This window comes from Mus caroli, unplaced genomic scaffold (genome assembly GCF_978045245.1).
Source record: "Mus caroli unplaced genomic scaffold, Mus_caroli_1 scaffold_18, whole genome shotgun sequence".
Lineage (NCBI taxonomy): Eukaryota > Metazoa > Chordata > Mammalia > Rodentia > Muridae > Mus > Mus caroli.
Genome location: NW_028227273.1, coordinates 73,766,873 through 73,790,439, shown reverse-complemented (window position 1 = coordinate 73,790,439; position 23,567 = coordinate 73,766,873). Strand labels below are relative to the sequence as shown.

The window sequence follows — 23,567 nt, the reverse complement described above, 5'->3', positions numbered from 1 at the left end:
GACTTTTCTTTCAGAAGTTATAAAATAGCAATATTTGTGTACCTTTAGTGAAATTGAAACCTGCATCTCATGTGTTTGAATGCCTTTTCCATACTGAGTGCTGTGTTAGAGTAGTAGTGGCTTTGCTAGAGTTAGTTTTTCCCTAGGCAGGGGTTGATTAGAACTCTTCCATCACTGGAAAGAGAGGCCCATTGGACTTGCAAACTTTATATGCCCCAGTACAGGGGAACACCAGGGCCAAAAAGTGGGAATGGGTGGGTAAGGGAGTGGGGGGGAGGGTATGGGGGACTTTTGGGATAGCATTGGAAATGTAATTGAGGAAAATACATAATAAAAAATATTTAAAAAAAAAAAAGAAGAAGAAGAAGAATCTCAATTTTGCCCAAGTTCTTCACTTCTGCTGTCAGTGGTTAAAAACGTAGAATTCTGAGCTCCTTGTCCAACACCATTTCTGCTTGAACACTGAAATGCTTCCCACCAGGATGTAATGGACAAGATCTCTGAATTTGTAAGTCAGGTGCAGTTAAATGTTTTCCTTCATAATAATTGTTATGGCCACTGTATGTCCAACAAATGGAAGGAAGACAGAAGTTGATTTAAGTGTTTGGAGAAAATGGACTTTGGGACTTTTTTTTTTGGAAAGCAGTGAAATACTGTATGAGCCAACCAAGAAAGAATGTGGAAAAAAGTATTACTGATTATAATTTGACCTCTCTATTTCTGGCTCAAGCCGACACACAGGAGATGAATGTCAGTATGTTTCCTAGAGATTGCTTTTGAGATATCTTAGAAAAAAATGATGCTGCATTTTGACCTAATTCAAAAAGTTTGCCTGAAGCTAACGTGTTGTTATAGATTTATTACATTGGCAAAGGAAATCTCAGCACAGCCTCTTATTGACAATAGCAAGTGGTCATTAGAGTTTAAGAATATGAAGACATATAAAGAAAATACAAAGCTCAGAAAAAAACAATACACAACATACAGAGTAAGGTGAAAAATAGAACTAAAATCTGGCATTCAGCTAATTTCTGTGTTTAAACACATACAAAGATTAAGGGAAAGCCTGATGCTAAATGGAATAAAGGGAGTGAAAATCTCAGGGCAAAATTCCACACAGCCATGCTTCCAATTGGTGAAAAGGAGTATATGACTGCCAGTCTTGTCTACAGATTGAGTTACAGGATATCCAAATTTAGAAGGTAGATGAATGCAACAAGCACAGAAAACTTGTGAAGATTTAATTTTATGAGAGAGGCATGTTCCAGCCCAAGCATGCAACCTAACTTGGCAGATTCAGCCATATGGTTCTAGAATTAATAGTCAAGGATTAAATAAAGGGGTCATGGACTCTTTCACTGTTACTAAGGACATCTGCTAAGATCAAGATTATATTAAGGATGTCTATTTATTCTTTGTGTAGAGAAAGGCCATTGATTTGTTTGAGTTAATTTTATATCCAGCTACTTCACCGAAGCTGTTTATCAGGTTTAGGAGTTCTCTGGTGGAATTTTTAGGGTCACTTATATATACTATCATATCATCGGCAAAAAGTGATATTTTGACTTCATCTTTTCCAATTTGTATCCCCTTGATCTCCTTTTGTTGTCGAATTGCTCTGGCTAGGACTTCAAGTACAATGTTGAATAGGTATGGAGAAAGTGGACAGCCTTCTCTAGTCCCTGATTTTAGAGGGATTGTTTCAAGCTTCTCACCATTTACTTTGATGTTGGCTACTGGTTTGCTGTAGATTGCTTTTATCATGTTTAGGTATGGGCCTTGAATTCCTGATCTTTCCAAGACTTTTATCATGAATGGCTGTTGGATCTTGTCAAATGCTTTTTCTGCATCTAACGAGATGATCATGTGGTTTTTGTCTTTGAGTTTGTTTATATACTGGATTACATTGATGGATTTCCGTATATTGAACCATCCCTGCATCCCTGGGATGAAACCTACTTGGTCAGGATGGATGATTGTTTTGATGTGTTCTTGGATTAGGTTAGCAAGAACTTTATTGAGGATTTTTGCATCAATATTCATAAGGGATATTGGCCTTTCTCTACATAAAGAATAAACAGGCTGAGAAAGAAATGAGGGAAAGAACACCCTTCTCAATAGTCACAAATAATATAAAATATCTTGGCGTGACTCTAACTAAGGAAGTGAAAGATCTGTATAATAAAAACTTCAAGTCTCTGGAGAAAGAAATTATAGAAGATCTCAGAAGATGGAAAGATCTCCCATGCTCATGGATTGGCAGGATCAACATTGTAAAAATGGCTATCTTGCCAAAAGCAATCTACAGTTTCAATGCAATCCCCATCAAAATTCCAACTCAATTCTTCAACGAATTAGAAAGTGCAATCTGCAAATTCATCTGGAATAACAAAAAACCTAGGATAGCAAAAACTCTTCTCAAGGATAAAAGAACCTCTGGTGGAATCACCATGCCGGACCTAAAGCTTTACTACAGAGCAATTGTGATAAAAACTGCGTGGTACTGGTATAGTGACAGGCAAGTAGACCAATGGAATAGAATTGAAGACCCAGAAATGAACCCACACATCTACGGTCACCTGATCTTCGACAAGGGAGCTAAAAACTTCCAGTGGAAGAAAGACAGCATTTTCAACAAATGGTGCTGGCACAACTGGTTGTTAACATGTAGAAGAATGCGAATCGATCCATTCCTATCTCTTTGTACTAAGGTCAAGTCTAAGTGGATCAAGGAACTTCACATAAAACCAGAGACACTGAAACTTATAGAGGAGAAAGTGGGGAAAAGCCTAGAAGATATGGGCACAGGGGAAAAATTCTTGAATAGAACAGCAATGGCTTGTGCTGTAAGATCGAGAATTGACAAGTGGGACCTCATGAAACTGCAAAGCTTCTGCAAGGCAAAAGACACCATCAATAAAAAAAAAAAAAAAAAAAAAAAAAAAAAAAAAAAAAAAAAAACCAACAGATTGGGAAAGGATCTTTACCTATCCTAAATCAGATAACTGACTAATATACAATATATATAAAGAACTCAAGAAGGTGGACTCCAGAAAATCAAATAACCCCATGAAAAAAATGGGGCTCAGAACTGAACAAAGAATTGTCACCTGAGGAATACCGAATGGCAGAGAAGCACCTGAAAAAATGTTCAACATCCTTAATCATCAGGGAAATGCAAATCAAAACAACCCTGAGATTCCACCTCACACCAGTCAGAATGGCTAAGATCAAAAATTCAGGTGACAGCAGATGGTGGCGAGGATGTGGAGAAAGAGGAACACTCCTCCATTTTTGGTGGGATTGCAAGCTTGTACAACCACTCTGGAAATCAGTCTGGCGGTTCCTCAGAAAATTGGACATAGTACTACCGGAGGATCCACCAATACCTCTCCTGGGCATATATCCAGAAGATGTCCCAACCGGTAAGAAGGACACATGCTCCACTATGTTCATAGCAGCCTTATTTATAATAGCCAGAAGCTGGAAAGAACCCAGATGCCCCTCAACAGAGGAATGGATACAGAAATTATGGTACATTTACATAATGGAATACTACTCAGCTATTAAAATGAATGAATTTATGAAATTCCTAGCCAAATGGATGGACCTGGAGGGCATCATCTTGAGTGAGGTAACACAATCACAAAGGAACTCACACAATATGTATTCACTGATAAGTGGATATTAGCCCAAAACTTAGGATACCCAAGATATAAGATACAATTTGCTAAACGCATGAAACTCAAGAAGAATGAAGACTGAAGTGTGGACAATATGCCCCTTCTTAGAATTGGGAACAAAACACCCATGGAAGGAGTTACAGAGACAAAGTTTCGAGCTGTGATGAAAGGATGGACCATCTAAAGACTGCCATATCCAGGTATCCATCCCATAATCAGCTTCCAAACGCTGACACCATTGCCTACACTAGCAAGATTTTGCTGAAAGGACCCAAATATAGCTGTCTCTTGTGAGACTATGCCGGGTCCTAGCAAACACAGAAGTGGATGCTCACAGTCAGCTATTGGATGTATCACAGAGCTCCCAATGGAGAAGCTAGAGAAAGTACCCAAGGAGCTAAAGGGATCTGCAGCCCTATAGTTGGAACAACATGATGAACTATCCAGTACCCTGGAGCTCTTGTCTCTAGCTGCATATGAATCGAAAGATGACCTAGTCGGCCATCACCGGAAAGAGGCCCATTGGACTTGCAAACTTTATATTCCCCAATATAGGGGAATGCCAGGGCCAAATCAATATGAATGGGTGTGTAGTGAGGTGTGTGTGGGGGTATGGGGGACTTTTGGGATAGTATTGGAAATGTAATTGAGGAAAATATGTAATAAAAAATATTAAAAATTAAAACAAAGGATGTCTGTACAAGGAGACATTGAGGAGCCATTATGTCAAACTCCATATGAGAAGTCTTGATTGCCTCATGATGTTGAAGTTGCCAGTCCTGTGGTATAACTGCCCAGAAGCACTCCTAACAGGGAATGAAAAAAGCCCAAGAGAAAGAATTGTTTTAAAGTCAACAGAGATTAAAAAAAAAAAAATCAGAGATGTAAAGACCATTTTGAAATGAGACATGTAGATGCAGAATTTGGAGTTTGCTCAGCTTGCTTTTGATCTAGCTTTGGTCCTGTATTTTCTGACTATATTCTTTTTCTTTTGAAATGGTATTGAAAATCTGTACCATTATATGTTGGAAGTATGTGATCTATTTTTTTATTTTTATTTTTCAGGAGATTACATTACATGTTTGCAGATATTGCAGAAAAGAGTTTGAGCTTCAGACATCAAAAATCTTGAGGCTGTTTTAGAGTATTAAATTGGACTAAATGCATTTTGCACTATTTTATGCTGCCACACTCAAAAAATAATGTCAAAAATAGCTACCATGAGCACATATGCAATGAAATTAACTTTGGAATGTTATTTAAATAAGATATTATTTATAAAAAGAGATTAGAGTGAAAATAAAATAGTGGCTTTTCATAATTGAAGACTCCAGAAGGCCAAAGATGTAGATTCCAACAGATCTGCTATTTGGGGGAAATTATTCCTGATTTGTAAACAGAATGTGTAAAGAATCAACCTATAAAATATAAGTAATATATGCCTTGAGGATCTATAATTAATGAGTACTAATGGTAAAAAATCTTGCCTAATACTAACACACTTACATAATCTATTTCACTGTTGATGGTGAAGAAATTAAAATACATGTTTTATTGAATAAAAGAGGAAGTATAAAATTTACTGTACTAAATATGTGGATGTGTGTGGTATATATGATCGTCCTCTTGTGTGTTTTTATGCCACTTACACAGGTATAATTTTAAGAACTACCAATATATTCTGGCTCTGCTATTTGCCATTGAGGAGATCAATGGGAATCCAAATCTTTTACCCAACATATCTCTTGGATTTGATTTCTACAATGTCAGATTCACTGAGAAGGAAACACTTATGAATGCTATTATTTGGCTCACAGCTCATGTGCAGAGAAAGGTTTTACCTAATTACAATTGTAAAAAGAGAAATTTTACTGCTGCACTCACAGGAACATCATGGATAACATCTGCCCAAATTGGGACATTGCTTCAACTCTTTAGATTTCCACAGGTAAGAAAATTTGGATCGTGGGTATTTAAAGTCAGTTCTCCTTTTCATATTATAGGTGTCTTTAAACTGAAGTAGTGATTGATCAGTTATCCAAATATCAAAGCAACAAGCAGACACATGGAGTCCAATCCAGATTTCTCCTGCTTATAATTAAAAAGGATGGTGTATTAAATGTAACGAAGTAAGTCCTTGAAACTTACAGGCTTAAATTTTTTTTCTATAAAATGTAGTAAATGGAATGTCCCTTTAAATTTATCTCCTGTTATCTATTTCTTCAGGAAAGAAATTTGATTTGATGTTAATGTTCTTCCTATTCTTTTCAATTTGTTTCAGATTACCTTTGGACCTTATGATCCCTTCTTGAGTGACCGTGGTCAGTATCCTTCTCTCTACCAGATGGCTCCCAAGGACACGTCTCTTTCACTTGCCATTGTTTCTTTGATGGTTCATTTTAGGTGGTCTTGGATTGGTCTAATTCTCCCAGATGACCACAAAGGAAATAAAATTCTATCAGATTTTAGACAGGAGATGGAGAGAAAAAGGATCTGTACGGCTTTTGTAAAAATGATCCCTGCCACATGGACTTCATCTTTTGTCAAATTCTGGGAAAATATGGATGACACTAACATAATAATTATTTATGGTGACATTGATTCTCTAGAAGGTCTAATGCGAAATATTGGGCAAAGGTTACTGACATGGCATGTCTGGGTCATGAACATTGAACCCCATATTATTGAATATGATAACCATTTCATGTTAGACTCATTCCATGGAAGTTTAATTTTTAAGCACAATTATAGAGAGAATTTTGAGTTTACCAAATTTATTCGAACAGTTAATCCTAAAAAATACCCAGAAGACATTTATCTCCCTAAGATGTGGTATTTGTTCTTCATGTGCTCATTTTCTGATATTAATTGTCAAGTTTTGGACAGCTGTCAAACAAATGCTTCTTTGGATATGTTACCTAGTCAGATATTTGATGTGGTCATGAGCGAAGAGAGCACAAGTATTTACAATGGTGTGTACGCTGTGGCTCATAGCCTCCATGAGATGAGACTTCAGCAACTTCAAACACAACCATATGAAAATGAAGAAGGGATGGAGTTCTTTCCATGGCAGGTAAATACCTTCCTATTCTATTTTATTAACAGCACTCTGACATATGAGAATTGCACCAACACTAACTTCGGTATTGTAATATTCATTTTTTCTTGTCCACAGTCACAGAAATTTTTGTTTCTAAATTTACCTAGAAGTCAAGGTAATTTCAAGTGTATGATGTTGTAAAATGGCATTCAACATACCAGGAGTGAATATGCTTAGTCACAATCAAGTTCATGTCATTTAACTATATAATCTTCTGAGTGTAATAAAATCAATGCTTTATTTATTTGTTAAAAGAGAAATTAAAACAGGGACATTAAATTGAAACAATATCAGTTGGCTTATATATACACAAAGACTTTTAATTAATTTCTAGATATCACCACCCTCATTTAAGACAATGGACCTATGAAGATATTCTAAAGGCAAATGAGTCAGGCTAGGTTTCAAAAAAGTTGATCTTTTCATAGGCCAGTTGTCATTGACTGATTCCCTGAGCTTGGTTCATAGTTTTCACTTAAAGATCAATAACTCAGAAGCAGAATGCTATACTGAACAGTCAGGTTTTTACTTTCTTATCATTACTAGAATCTTCATTGATTTTGTTGTTCATAGCAGAAACATTTCAAAACCCACGTTCTGTTCTGCCCCTTTGTCACAATGTAATATAAAATTATGTCTCCTTTTCAGCTTAACACTTTCCTGAAGGACATTGAGGTGAGAGACAACAGGAGTTTAGACTGGAGACAGACAACAGATGCTGAATATGACATTCTTAACCTCTGGAATTTACCAAAGGGTCTTGGACTAAAAGTGAAAATAGGAAACTTTTATGCAAATGCTCCCCAGGGTCAACAATTGTCTTTATCTGAACAGATGATTCAATGGCCAGAAATATTTTCAGAGGTGGGTTATATATTATCTAAGTGCTTTGTGTTTATTTAACAAAACAATTACATTTTCTTGTATAATGATGCTTGACTCAAATTTCATTGCACTTCCAGTATCATTATGAAATACCATTAAGTAAGACTAGAATGCTGGCTTTTCATTTTCCTTGATTCATGTCAATAGTGTTCAATAAGTCCCCTATTGTTAACTCATATGAAGATTTGTTTTCCTCCATTTGTCACAAAGTAGGGATGGGACATATGGTAAGAAGAAATTTTCCTTTCCAAATGACTCATGTGTTGGAGAAAAATTTCTCATTTGGTATTAATATCATGAAACAATATCAAAATTTATTTTTTGTTGTATGGTCAAAAACCATGACCAAAATGACTTTTAGAAGAAAGATTATATTTTGCTTTATGTTTCCACAAATATCAGTCTATCAAGGATAGAAGCATAAAAACAAGTGGTCATACTGGAGACAGGCATTGGAAACAAAAAGAAAATGTTTCTCTCCATACATATTATCAGTAAGTAAAATTAGAAACCTAGAATTGAGGAAACATTATGACATTTTAATTCCCAAACACTGTGCCATCATCAACAAATCTAAATCCTCAAAAGCTTCAATAACTTCCCATATGATGCCACTAAAAAGGAAATAAGCACTCTAATGCTTTAGCTTACATGGAATATTTTTCTTTCATAATAACTGCAATAATTCCATTAGCATCCTTTAACTGTCCTTTCATCCTCAGTATGCCCTATCTCATTCAGTTCTTAATAGTAACTTGAAAAAGTTACAGAAAGTTTGAAAGTGCAGGGCATTATATTTCAAGATGCATGATTTTGAAATGTAAGAGGGTGCTGATGATGTAAGATCCTTTGGATGCAGGAAGCAATGAATACTGAAGTTCTCTTCTATCTCCTCTACAACTGTGACATTTTACAGTGAATAATGTTATTTAAAATTTATCTGACTCTTTTCAACTTAGCTATATTTACCTATATATTTCTTCCTACAAATATATATTTATTTGTTTCCATGATAATAATAAATCCTCTCAAATTGACAATCAAGACTCACAATAGTGGTGGAAGTTAAGATGCTCTACACAGGTATCAGAAAGTATGAAGATAATGTTAGACTAGATGAACCCCATGGCCTTCTAACTCATATTCCTTATCACCAATGCTTTATAAACTTGTTCTTAAATCATTAAGATTTTGTTTAACACTATGATAATTCTCAGATAAAAATTCAAGCACATTTTCCTTCTCAAGGGCATAATTTTTTATTTCTTTATTTTTTAATATTAAAAAAAAGGTTTAATGGTTATTTATTTACATGTCAAATGTTATCCCTCTTCCTGGTTTCTGGGCCACAAACACCCTATCCCAGCCCCCTTCTCACTGCTTCTATGAGTGTGTTTCCCAAAACCCCACTCAATCCTCATAGCCCTAACATTACCCTAGTGGCATCAAGCCTTCACAGGACCCTCCCTTTCCATTGATGCCAGATAAGGTCATGCTCGGTTACAAATACCACTGGAGCTATGGATCCCTCCAAGTGTATTCTTTGGTTGTTGGTTTAGTCCAAGGAAGCTCTGGGGGCTTTACTTGGTTGATATTGTTGTTCTTCCTATGGGGATGCAAATCCTTCAACTCCTTCAGGCTTCCAAACTCCTCCATTGGGGTCCCCGTGCTCAGTCAGAGGGTTGACTGCAAGCATCTGCATGTACATTGGTATGGTTCTGTCAGAGCATTTCACGGGACAGCTCTATCAGGCTCCTGTCAGTAAGCACTTCTTGGCATCAGTAATAGTGTCTGGGATTGGTAGCTCCATATGGTATGGATTCCTAGGTGGGGCAGTTTCTAGATGACCTTTCCTTCAGTCTCTGCTCTACTAGTTTTCCCTGTATTTCATTTAGAAAGGAGCAATTCTGAGTTAATATATTTGGGATGGATGGGTGGTCCCATTCCTCAAACAGGCCCATGCCTAAATTCTGGATATGGTCTCTGCAGGTTCTCTCCCCTCTTTTGGGTATTTCAGTTAATGTCATCCCTGGTGAGTCCTTATAGTATCTTGATTTCCTGGCATCTGGGACTTTCTGGTGGCTATCCCCAGTTACCCATCCTCTATTACTATACATAATCTTTTAAATAACTCTAGATAACAATACTGAATAGCATTTAAAACTCAGTTTTTATGATTTTGCTTTTTTGTTTGTTTATTTGCTTTTGTTTTCCGAGACAGGGTTTCTCTGTATAGCCCTGGTTGTACTGGAACTAACTTTGTAGACTAGGATGGCCTAAAACTAAAGCATTAGATAACATCACTTCCATTCTTCTCAGATCCCTCAGTCTGTGTGTAGTGAGAGTTGTGGGCCTGGATTCAGGAAAGTAACCCTGGAACATAAGGCTATCTGCTGCTACAATTGTACTCCCTGTGCAGACAATGAGATTTCTAATGAGACAGGTAAATGCAATTTTATGGATAACTTTCTATTTCTCTACTGGAATTCACAATATGCTAGCAAATAAAAAAGATCTGAATAGAAGTCAGATATAAATGCTTTTATAACTTTTAGTAAAGGAAATTTAAATGTCATTCATCATCACAATCCCCTTGAAATAGCTCACCACAACTATCACAAATGATACTTGATTTATATCTTTAACCCAGTGCTAATATTGGTATCCCTATGATATGGTGGTCATTTTTTGTGTATATACCCAAGAGTGGTACAATAGGGTCTTCAGGTAAGTCTACTTCCAATTTTCCGAGAAATTGCCAGAGTGATTTCAAGATTGCTTGTACCGTTTTTTTTTTCAATTTTTTTTATTACATATAAATTTTTCTTCATTTAAATGTTTTTCTTCATTTAAATTTAAAATGCTATCCCAAAAGTTTCCTATACATTCTCTCCACCCTGCTTCACTACCCATCGAATCCCACTTCTTGGCCCTAGTGTTCCCCTGTACTGGTGCATATAAAGTTGGCAAGACCAGGGGCCTCTCTTCCAAAGATGGCCAATTAGGCCATCTTCTGCTACATATGCAGCTAGAGACATGAGTTGTGGGGGTACTGGTTAGTTCACATTGTTGTTCCACCTATAAGGTTGCAGACCCCTTCAGCTCCTTGGGTAGGAGGTCCTCCATTGGGGGCCATTTGTTCCATCCAATAGATGACTATGAGCATCCACTTCTCTATTTGCCAGGCACTGGCCTAGCCTCACACAAGACAGCAATATCAGAGTCCTTTCAGCAAAATCTTACTGGTATATGCAATAGTGTCTGCATTTGATGGCTGATTATGGGATGGATCCCTGGGTGGGGTAGTCTCTGGATGGTCCATCCTTTCATCTTAGCTCCAAACTTTGTCTCTGTAACTCCTTCCATGGATATTTTGCTCCCTATTCTAAGGAAGCATGAAGTATCCACATGTTGGTCTTACTTCTTGATTTTCTTATGTTTTGCAAATTGTATCTTGGGTATTCTAAGTTTCTGGGCTAATATCCACTTATTAGTGAGTGCATATCAAGTGACTTCTTTTGTGATTGGGTTACCTCACTCAGGATGATATCCTCCAGATCCATCCATTTGCCTACAAATTTAATATATTCATGTTTTTAATAGCTGAGTAGTACTCCATTGTGTAAATATACCACATTTTCTGTATCCATTCCTCTGTTGAGGGACATCTAGGTTCTTTTCAGCTTCTGGCTATTATAAATAAGGCTGCTATGAACATAGTGGAGCATGTGTCCTTATTACAAGTTGCAACATCTTCTGGGTATATGCGCAGGAGCTGTATTGCTGGATCTTCTGGTAGTGCTGTGTCCAATTTTCTGAGGAACCGCCAGACTGATTTCCAGAGTTGTTCTACAAGCTTGCAATCCCACCAACAATGGAGAAATATCCCTCTTTCTCCACATCCTTGGGAGCATCTGCTGTCACCTGAATTTTTTATCTTAGCCATTCTGACTGATGTGAGGTGAAATCCCTGTATTTTTTTTTTTTGATTTGTATTTCTCTGATGATTAAGGATGTTGCATATTTTTTCAAGTGCTTCTGAGCCCTTCAGTATTCCTCAGTTGAGAATTATTTGTTTAGCTCTGTAAGCCATTTTTAATGGGGTTATTTGAATATCTGAAGACCAGCTTCTTGAGCTCTTTGTATATATTGGATATTAGTCTCCTATCAGATTTAAGATTGGTAAAAAAAAAAAAAAAAAAAAAAAAAACTTTCCCAATCTGTTGGTGGCCTTTTTGTCTTATTGACAGTATCTTTTTGCCTTATAGAAGCTTTGAAATTTTATGAGGTACCATTTGTAGATTCTTGACCTTACAGCACAAGCCATTGCTGTTCTGTTCAGGAATTTTCCACCTGTGCCCATGTCTTCTAGGCTTTCCCCGACTTTCTCCTCTATAAGTTTCAGTGTCTCTGGTTTTATGTGAAGGTCTTTGATACACTTAGACATGAGTTTGTACAAGGAGATAAGAATGGATCAATTGACATTCTTCTACATGATAACCACCAGTTAAGCCAGCACCATTTGTTGAAAATGCAGTCTTTTTTCCACTGGATGGTTTTAGCTCCCTCGTCAAGAATCAAGTGACCATAGGTATGTTGGTTCATTTCTGGGTCTTCAATTCTATTCCATTGATTTTCCTGTCTCTCTGTGTACCAGGACCATGTAGTTTTTACCACAATTGCTCTGTACAACAGCTTGAGGTCAGGCATGGTGATTCCACCAGAGGTTCTTTTATCCTTGAGAATAGTTTTTGCTATCCTAGGTTTTTGGTTATTCTAGATGAATTTGCAAATTGTCCTTTCTAACTCAGTGAAGAATTGAGTTGGAATTTTGATGGGGATTACATTGAATCTGTACATTGCATCTGTGCATTGCTTTCAGCAGTATATCCATTTTTACTATATTAATCCTGCCAATCCATGAGCATGGGAGATCTTACCATCTTCTGAGATCTTCTTCAATTTATTTCTTCAGAGACTTGAAGTTCTTGTCATATAGATCTCTCACTTTATTAGTTAGAGTTACAATAAGGTATTTTATATTTTTTGTGACTATTGTGAAGGGTATTGTTTTAATTTCTTTCTCATCCTGTTTATTCTTTGTGTAGAGAAAGGCCACTGATTTGTTTGAGTTAATTTTTTATCCAGCTACTTCACTCAAGCTGTTTATCAGGTTTTGGAGTTCTCTCGTGGAATTTTTAGGGTCACTTATATATATATACTATCATATCATCAGCAAATAGTGAAATTTTGACTTCTTCCTTTCCAGTTTATATCCCCTTGATCTGCTTTTGTTGTTGAATTGCTTTGCTAAAACCTCAAGTACTATATTGAGTAGGTAGGGAGAAAGTGGGCATCTTTGTCTAGTCCCTGGGATTGCTTTCCTTTGTGGGAGTTTCATTCCATTTAGTTTGTTATTGGCTACTGGTTAGCTGCATATTGCTTTTATTATGTTCAGGTACGCATCTTGAATTCCTGATCTTTCCATGACTTTTATCATGAAGCCGTGTTGGATTTTGTCAAATGCTTTCTCAGCATCTAACGAGATAATCATATAATTTTTGTCTTTGAGTTTGTTTATATAGTGGATTACATTGATTGATTTCCGTATATTAAACCATCCCTGCATCCCTAGGATGAAATCTACTTGGTCATGGTGGATGATCATTTTGATGTGTTATTGGATTCGTTTTGCAAGGATTTTATTGAGTATTTTTGCATTGATATTCATAAGGGAAATTGGTCTGAAGTTCTGTTACTTTGTTGGATCTTTCTGTGGTTTAGGTATCAGAGTAGTTGTGGCTTCATAGAATGAATTGAGTAGAGTACGTTCTGTTTCTATTTTGTGGAATAGTGTGAGGAGAGTTGCAATTAGGTCTTTTTTGAAGGTTTGATAGAACTCTGCATTAAACCCATCTGGTCCTGGGCTTTTTTTTAGTTGGGATACTATTAATGACTGCTTCTATTTCTTTCAGGGAAATGGGGCTATTAAGATAGTTAATCTGATCCTGATTAAACTTTGGTACCTGATATCTGACTAGGAAGTTGTTCATTTCATCCAGGTTTTCTAATTTTGTTGAGTATAGCCTTTTGTAGTAGAAACTGATGATGTTTGGGATTTCCTCAGGTTCTGTTGTTATGTCTCCTTTTTCATTTCTGATTTTGTTAATTAGGATACTGTCCCTGTGCCCTCTAGGTAGTCAGGCTAAGGCTTTATCTATCTTGTTGATTTTCTCAAAGAACCAGCTCCTCTTTTAGTTGATTCTTTGCATAGTTCTTTTCTTTCAACTTGGTTGATTTCAGCCATAAGCTTGATTATTTCCTGCTGTCTGCTCCTCTTGAGTGAATTTGCTTCCTTTTGTTCTAAAGCTTCTAGGTATGCTGTCAGGCTGCTAGTGTATGCTCTCTCTAGTTTCTCTTTTTTTGGAGGCACTCAGAGCTATGAGTTTTCCTCTTAGGACTGCTTTCATTGAGTCCCATAAGTTTGGGGATGTTGTGACTTCATTTCCATTAAACTCTAAAATGTCTTTAATTTTTTTTTTATTTCTTTCTTCCTTGGCCAAGGTAACATTGAGTAGAGTGTTGTTCAGTATCCACATGAATGTTTGCTTTCTATTATTTATGCTGTTATTGAAGATCAGTCTTAGTCCATAGTATTCTGATAGGATGGATGAGATAATTTCAATATTTTTGTATCTGTTCAGGCCTGCAGGCCTGTTTTGTGACATTTGAGACCTGATTCGTGGAAAGATATTGTGTGAGGTTTTTCTTTTTTTCTTTTTTTTTTTTTTTCATGGAATACCTCCTTGATATTTTGAATAACTTTGGGTTGGAAGTCAATTTTATTCAATATTAGAATGGCTACTCCAGCTTGTTTCTTTGGACCATTTTCTTGGAAAAGTGTTTTCCAGCCTTTTACTCTGAGGTAGTATCTGCCTTTGTCCCTGAACTGGGTTTCCTGCAAGCAGCAAAATGTTGGGTCCTGTTTGTGTAGCCAGTCTATTAGTCTGTCTTTTTATTCAGGAAGTGAGTCCATTGATACTAAGAGAAATTAAAGAAAAGTAATTGTTGCTTCCTGTTAATTTTGTTGTTAAAGTTGGGATTCTGTTCTTGTGGCTGCCATCTTTTAGGTTTGTTGAAGGATTACTTTCTTGCTTTTTCTAGAGTGTAGTTTCCATCTTTGTGTTGGTGTTTGCCCTTTATTATACTTTGCAGGACTGGATTCCTGGAAAGATATTGTGTGAATTTTGTTTTGTCATGGAATACTTTGGTTTCTCCATCTATGGTAATTGAGAGTTTTGCCTTGGCTCCATTTGTGTTCTCTTCGTATCTGTATATCTGTACAAGATCTTCTGGCTTTCATAGTCTTTGGTGATTAGTCTGGAGTAATTGTAATAGGCCTGCCTTTATATTTTACTTGACCTTTTTCCCTTACTGCTTTTCATATTCTATCTTTATTTAGTGTACTTGTTGTTTTGATTATTATGTGTCAGGAGGAATTTCTTTTCTGGTCCAGTCTATTTGGAGTTCTGTATGCCTCTTGTATGTTCATGGGCACCTCTTTAGGTTTGGGAAGTTTTCTTCTATAATTTTGTTGAAGATATTTGCTGGCCCTTTAAGTTGAAAATCCTCGTTCTCATCTACTCCTATTATCCGTAGGTTTGGTCTTCTCATTGTGTCCTGAATTTCCTGGATGTTTTGAGTTATGATCTTTTTTTCATTTTGCATTTTCTTTGATTGTTGTGTCCATGTTCCCTATGGAATCTTCTTCACCTGATATTCTCTCTTCCATCTCTTGTATTCTGTTGCTGATCTATGGTTCCTGATTTCTCTCCTAGGTTTTCTATCTCCAGAGTTTTCTCCCTTTGTGTTTTCTTCATTGTTTCTACTTCCATTTTTAGATCTTGGATGGTTTTCTTCAGTTCTATCACCTGTTTGGTTGTGTTTTCCTGTAGTTCTTTAAGGGATTTTTGTGTTTCCTCTTTAAGATCTTCTTCCTGCTTAGCAGTGTTTTCCTGGTATTCTTTAAGGAATTTTTTTTTTTGTTTCCTCGTTAAGGACTTCTACATCCTTAGCAGTGTTTCACTGTAATTCTTTAAGGGCTCCTACCTGTTTAGCAGCATTCTCCTGTATTTAAGTGAGTTATTAATGCCTTTTTAAAAATCGTCTACCACCATCTCGAGATATTATTTTAAATCTGCATCTTGCTTGTTGGGTGTTTTGGGGTATCCAGGACTCGCTGTGGTGGGTGTACTGGGTTCTGATGATGCTCAGTGTTCTTGGTTTCTGTTAGTAAGTTTCTTAAGTTTGCCTTTTGCCATCTGGTAATCTCTGGTGTTAATGTTCTAGCTGTCTCTGGCTGGAGCTTGATTCTCCTGTGATTCTGTTAGTCTCTTTCAGCACTCCTTGTAGTCCAACTCTCACCTGAGTCCCAGTGGTCATAGCACTCTCTGCAGGCAACCTCTCCTCTTGAAAGGCATGAAGCCAGAAATCTGGAGCTCTGATCCACCTCCTCAGGCCTGGGGTTAGAGCCCTATATGTAGGCCAACTCTCCTCTGTCAAGGAAGGTTCCCAGGGGTCTGGGTTTTAGCTCCACCTCCTGGCTGAGGAGGAAGGCCTGAAGGGACCCTGTCCAAGAAGCTCTTTTGCTTCTGTCGCCCACATGCTCTCCAGTGATCCTGAGGTCCTGGGTGTTCTAGGGGTTCTGCTGAGTGGAGAATCCTCTGAGGCCCTAGATGCCCTCTGCCAGGTTCACGAGGAAGATGGCCAGGCTGGCCTGGACCTGAAAGGATTGCAGCCTCTGGTTGGGCATGGTTTTCTTTGTCCATGTTCCTGCTGGCACAAGACCCTCCATGATTCTTTGGAACTGATGTTGCATTCCACTCACTCGTGATCCCGAGGTGATCTGGAGGTCCTGAAGTGTGGAGAGTTTTCTGGGGTTCTTGGCAGGCTCCACTGGGTTCAAGCAAAGATGGCAGGGCTGGCCCATACTAGTTTTTTTTTTTAATTAGATATTTTCTTCATTTATATTTCAAATGCTATTCTGAAAGTCACCTATACCCTCTCCCTGCCTTGCTCCCCAACCCACCCACTCCTGCTTCCTGGCCCTGGCATTCCCCTGTACTGGGGCATATGATCTTTGCAAGACCAAGGGCCTCTCCCCCCATTGATGGCTGACTAGGCAATCCTCTGCTACATATGCAACTAGAGACATAGTTCTGGGGGTGGGGGGTAGGGATCCTGGTTAGTTCATATTGTTGTTCTTCCTATAGGACTGCAGATCCCTTTAGCCTCTTGGGTACTTTCTCTAGCTCCTTCATTAGGGGCCCTGTGTTCCACCCAATAGATGACTGTGTGCACCCACTTCTATGTTTGCCAGGCACTGGCATAGCCTCACAAGAGATAGCTATATCAGGTTCCTAGCAAAATCTTTCTGGCATATGCAATAGTGTCTGGGTTTGGTGATTGTATAGGGGATGGATCCTCCTGTGGGGTAGTTTTTGGATGGTCCTTCCTTCTGTACCAGCTTGGAACCTTGTCTCTGTATCTTCATCCATGGTTATTTTGTTCCCCTTTCTAAGAAAGAACAAAGTTTCCACACTTTGGTCTTCCTTATTCTCGAGTATCAGTTTTTTTGCAAGTTGTATCTTGCGTATTCTAAGTTTCTGGGCTAATGTCCACTTGTCAGTGGATTACCTCACTCAGGATGATATCCTCCAGATCCATCCATTTGCCTAAGAATTTTATAAATTTATTGTTTTTAATTGCTGGGTAGTACCCCATTGTGTAAATATACCACATTTTCTGAATCCATTCCTCTGTAGAGGGATATCTGGGCTCTTTCCAGCTTCTTGCTATTATAAATAAGGCTGCTATGAACATTGTGGAGCATGTGCAAGCTGGTACAACCACTCTGGAATCAGTCTGGTGGTTCCTCAGAAAATTGGACATAGTACTACAGGAAGATCCAGCAATAACTCTCCTGGGCATATACCCAGAAGGTGTTCCATCTTGTAATGAGGACACATGCTCCACTATGTTCATAACATCCTTATTTGTACCAGTTTTTAATCCCCAAAGCAATAGAGGCATCTTCCTCCTTTCCACATCTTTGCCAGTTTGTGCTCTCACCTGAGCTTTTGATGTCAGCCATTCTAAATGGTGTAAGGTGGATTCTCATGGTCTTTTTGGTTTATATTTCACTGATAAATAAGGACTTTAGTTCTTAAGTGTTTTTTTAGCCATTAGAGGTTCCTCTGTTGTGGATTCTCTGGTTTATACTAAGTTCCTTGATCTACTATCTACTTGGACTTGAGATTTCTGCAAGGTGATAAATATGGATCTATTTTCATTTTTCTAAATACAAACTACTAATTGGAGCAGCACCATTTATTAAATCTGCTTTATCTATCTCTCTTTTTTAAATGTTATTGGCTTCTTTGTTAAAGATAAAGGGACCAAATATATGTGGACTTATTTCTTGTTCTTCAATCCTATTGTCTTGATTTACCTATCTATATATGTACCAATACAATGTGTGTGTGTGTGTGTGTGTGTGTGTGTGTGTGTGTGTGTGTGTGTGTGTGTTGTTTTATCACCATTGCTCTGTAGTACAATTTGTGGTCAGGGACAATACTTCCTCCAGAAGTTCTTTTCATATAAAGAATTGTTTTTGCAATCCTGGGATTTTTGTTTTTCATATGAAACTGAGAATTGCTCTTTCAATATGTGTGAAAAACTGTGTTGGAAACTGTGGGGACTGCAGTGAATCTGTTGATTGCTTTTGGTACGATGGCAATATTTACTATGTTAATCCTACCAATTCATGAGGATGTGAGATCTCACCATTTTCTAAGGGCTTCTTAAATTTCTTTCATTAAAGACTTGATATTCTTGTCATATACATATTTCATTTGCTTGGTAAGAGTTACACCAAGATATTTTTATAATATTGTTGCCATTTGTGAAGTGTATTGTTTCTCTAATTTTTTTCTCATCCTGTTTATCTTTTAAGTGGAGGAAGGCTACTAATTTGTTCGAGTTCATTTTATTATTAACACAATAATAAATAGTGATGCCTTGACTATTTCTTTTAAAATATTTGTCTACTTTTTGTTCTATTGTTCTCTTATTGTTATATCTAGAACTTTGAGTACTATATTTAGTAGATATGGAGAGAGTGGTCATCCTTGTTGTATTCTTAATTTAGTGGGATTGTTTCAAGTCTGTGTTCATTTCATTTGATGTGGGTAATAGTTTGCTCTATATTGCTTTAACTATGTTTAGGTAAGGGCCTTGAAATCCTGATCTTGTCAGTACTTTTAACACAAAGAGCTGTTGTATTTTGTCAAATTCCTTTGAAGCTTCTAATGAGCTGATCCTGTGATTATTTTTCATTGAGTTTGTTTAAAAAGTGGATTACATTAATGGACTTTTGTATATTGAATCATATCCATGTCCTCAAAATTCTAAAATAGAACTCTTACAGCTGATATAACCATTCAAGAATGTGCCTGGATACAACATTAACTAAAAGAAATCAGTAAACTTCATACATAAGCAATAAAATGTCTGAGAAGGAAGTTAGGGAAACAATAGCATTCACGACAAACTCGAATAACATAACCTTATTAGAGAATAACATGTATCTCTAACCAAGTTAGTGAAATATTTATATGACACAAACTTCCAGTCCCTGATGAGAGAAATTGAGGAAGATATAAGAATGTGGAAAGAACTCTTTTGCTTATGGATCAGTAGAACTAACATATTAGAAATGGCCTTCTAGTCAAAAGCATTGTCCTGATTCAATGCCCTCACCATTAAAATTCCAACACAATTCTTCAGAATTTTTGAAACAATTCTCAACTTCATATGGATGCTTCGGATTTTTATGAAGTGTCCATACTATCTTCATTTAAAATCAACTTTATATAATACTAAAATTTACTCTAAAAAAATCCTTACACACACACAAGAATATATAAGGTAAAGTTTTGAATGTATCCTGTGTATGCATAATAACAGTCATTCACACACTAAGAACAATCTGGCCAGTGTCTGTTAATTAATAATATTGTATAACAGCATGCAGCTCAAAGAAATGCTAAACACTAAACTTGAAAATACTGCTTTTAGAAAGTTGAACAGTAAGGTTATACTATCTTTTATATATTAAAATATCAATTCAATATTATAAATGAAATAAAATTGACACTGTGGTTATCAATTATAGTTTAAGAAATGTAGAAATGTTGTATAACCCACTGTCTTAGGGTTTCACTACTGTGAACAAACACCATGACAAAAGCAATTCCTATAAGAACAAAATTTAATTAGGGCTGGCTTACCAGTTCAGAAGTCCAGTCTATTATCATCAAAGTGGGAACAAAGCATCATTCAGTCAGGCATTATGAAGCAGGAACTGAGAATTCTACATCTTCATCTGAGGACTGCTAGGAAAAGACTTGCTTCTAGGCAGTTAGGAAAAGGGTGTTAAAGTTCATAACCACAATAACACTAATCTTTCAAAAAGACCACACCAACAAATAGTGCCAATCCCTGGGTTAAGCATATTCAAACTAATGCTTTCCACTCCCTGGGTCCCATAGGCTTGTTTAAACACTTGAGTCTATGGAGGCAATCCCTAGGCATAGCACTATGAAAAAGTACATTTTGTCCAACTTACAACATCCAAATATTTTTTAACAGTTACAACAATGTTAATAATACAAGTCCAAAGTCTCTTCTCAGGTTCATTGAAATTCTTCAGTGTAATCCCTAAAGCAAGACACAAACCAACTTGGCAAAATCCAAACTCTCAATCTCCTTGTCTCATGTCAAGAAGGTCTTCATCTCCACTCCTTTTTCATCTTTGTTGTCTATAACCAACTTCTTTTTCCTGGGCTGGCTCCAATCCAGGTCAGCAGCTTTCCTCAGCGAATATTGAATGGTTCTGGAATTTTGAAAATTTTTGAGTTTCCAAGACAACTTCAGCATTATAACTTCTTGTTCCAATGTCTTGAATCCACACATGACCATTTAGGATCCTTCAATGGCTTGCATTACTTCTCCAACTCTGCCCTCTATAGCACTCTAGGCTCTGGTTCACTCCACTCTACTGTTGTTGGTATTCTTGGTGATTATCCCATGTTATTGTCATCTCCATAACACAGGGGTTTTGCACTGTAACTAGGCTTCACCAATAGCCTCTTATAGGCTCTCTTCATGGTGCTAAGCCTCAGCTTCTTGGCATAACCTCTCCAGTTTTGGGTTATCAACTGCAACTGAAATTTTATCTTCACCCATGGAGTCCTCTGGCCCTCATAGTGCCGAGCCTTAGCTTTTCTCCATGATCCGTTCATATTTTCAAAATCAGCACCACCTGGGTGACTCTAACAGTTAGTCCAGCTACAAAACTAGGTACTACTTTGGCTATCTCTTACAGACAGCTTCTTTGTACTCTCAAAAACCACTTCCCAGATGATTTCACCTCAATGATGGTAGTCTAATCTTAATTATTGGTAATTTCTTAGTTCCAGATAAACCAACATCTATTGTTCCAGAAGTCTCCTTCTTTTATTTACTGATAAGCCAGAACCACAGTGCTCTGAGTTCAGCTGGTTACTGGGGGTGGAATGTAGCTCCTGTTATTCTACTATTAGCTTTTGCTTTACAACTCGTCCTAGGACATGCTCTGTAGATTGACCTTGAACACAAAAATCTGCACTTCTCTGTCTCCTGAATGCTAAAATCACACCTTATTTTAAGCTTTTCTCTGCTTGGAACTTTCTCAGTCACAGGCTGGTCTTAAACTCAGAGGTATGCTTGTCTTTGTCTCCTGGGATTAAAGAGTATACCACTGTACCTTGGCCTAAACTTTTCATGGCCCTTGCTCCCCATGATCTGGGTCAATAGCCTGTGTCTTCCAGCCTCACATTCTGGATCACAGGTTTGCTCTCTATTTCTGCATTATAGTTCATTCCACATTAAAATTCTAAAGCATTCCTTTTTCAACTGCAACCACAAACAATAATTTTGGTTAGATGGGATCTTCCACAGAGATCAACACTCTCTTAGTTCTTTCTCTCCTTGAACATAGGATTCAGCTCCATTTCATTTCCCAGTTCCCCTTTATATTTACTTTATCCTTGTGTTTTATAATTTTCTTTTCTAGGCTTGCTAGGATTCTATGAATATGTTCTTCATGAGGCTTAATCAGAGATCAAAATCTCTGTTCAGGATTTTGGGACTTCCTTTGTCAACTCAGTTAGTATAAATCTCTTTATCTTAGCCTCAATTAGACTCTTTAGATAAGGCCAAAAAGCACTCCTATACTTCACCAACATATCAGAAGAGCAGTACCATATAAAAATTATTTTTCTCTGAAACCTCTAGAACCAGGATTCTATAGCTCAAATCACCCTCAGTAACAAATGCCTCCATATTCCTTCAAGGATGACCCATTAAGCCACACTTAAAACATTCTACCACTTCCCCAATCCAAAATCTCAAAATCCACCTTCTTCCAACCAAAATCACAGTCAAGCCTATCAGAGAAATCCCTCATCCCTGATATTAACTTATGTCTTAAGGTTCTACTGCTGTCATCAAACACTTTGACAAAGTCAACTTTTATAAGAAAAACATTTAATTGGAAATGGCTTAAAGGTTTCGAGGTGCAGTAAACTATCCTCAAGTCGAGATCATTTCAGCATCCAGGCAGGCATGGCACATGAGGAGTGGAGAGTTCCACATTTTCTGGTGAAACCTTCCAGGAAAAGGGTCACTTCCAGGAATCTAGGATGAGGATCTTGAAGCCCACTCCCACTATGACATATTTCCTTCAACAAGGCTACACTTCACATAGTGCCATTTGCTAGTCCAAGCATATTCAAACTACCATGCCTAGGTAATGTAATTTATACATACATCTTAGAGCATCTATTTTATTTTAATCATAAGATTTACAAAAATATAAAAAAAAGTTCCAGAGCAGAATGTTATTTTTTTTTTAAATCTCTCATATCTTATAAGAAAATTCTATCGATGTGAAAATATATGCTTGCTTCAAATTTTATGGAATCATATTATTTGGTGATTTTTGAGCACTATCTATTCTATACTATGTAATAGGGTCTGTTTAATAAACTCCAGCGAAGAATGAATAGAATTTCAAAACACAAGGAATTTTAAGAATAAAAGTAAATTTAGAATTCACATATAAGAAACAATTATCTTAAAGGTTTTGAAATAAATATGTCCTCTTACCTAGATTTCCCATGTTTATGCTACAAAGGATATATGAATTATGAATACTATCAGGATCACATTAGAGTTTGCAATATAGTTTAATATTCTCGTTACTTTCAAAATGCTACACCATTGTCATGAAAGGCAGTGAAATATTGTATGAATAGAGAACAGAGGGATTTCTCTTGTACATTTAAAATCACAACTGAGAAAATTGTTAATGAATTTACTGGAAGTTGATGTGTACTTGTAAAGATCTAATACTTTTCTTAACAAAGGTAGATCTTGAAAGTCCACATAATTTCCTAGTTGTACATGCACTGGCTCTACTGAATGGACTGAGTGGCTATTAAAATGTAAAGGTAGAGGTAGTGTGCACATTGAGCTGTAAGTAAAAACTGAGGGAAGGGAAGGAGTGTGATGCTAGTACTTTAAAAAGCATTGAATCAAGTGCTATTATATGTTAAAAAATACATAAAGAAGTATGCAAGGCAGTCTCTAGATGGTCCATCCTTTTGTCTCAGCTCCAAACTTTGTCTCTGTAACTCCTTCCATGGGTGTTTTGTTCCCAATTCTAATAATCAGCCTCCAAATGCTGACACCATTGCATACACTAGCGAGATTTTGCTGAAAGGACCCTGATATAG

At 37.0% G+C, this 23,567-nt stretch overlaps 1 protein-coding gene across 2 annotated transcripts in view; it reads left to right on the top strand.

Annotated features, from left to right (window-relative positions):
* Window positions 1-23,567, top strand: part of LOC110283711 (vomeronasal type-2 receptor 116-like) — a 37,764-nt gene that overhangs the window by 10,786 nt on the left and 3,411 nt on the right. For both annotated transcript variants that reach the window (XM_085832793.1, XM_085832794.1), the window contains exons 2-5: window positions 5,337-5,631; window positions 5,965-6,756; window positions 7,432-7,647; window positions 9,988-10,111. In XM_085832793.1, the coding sequence (XP_085688919.1) occupies window positions 5,337-5,631; window positions 5,965-6,756; window positions 7,432-7,647; window positions 9,988-10,111 (1,427 nt within the window). The remainder of the gene's footprint in view (window positions 1-5,336; window positions 5,632-5,964; window positions 6,757-7,431; window positions 7,648-9,987; window positions 10,112-23,567) is intronic.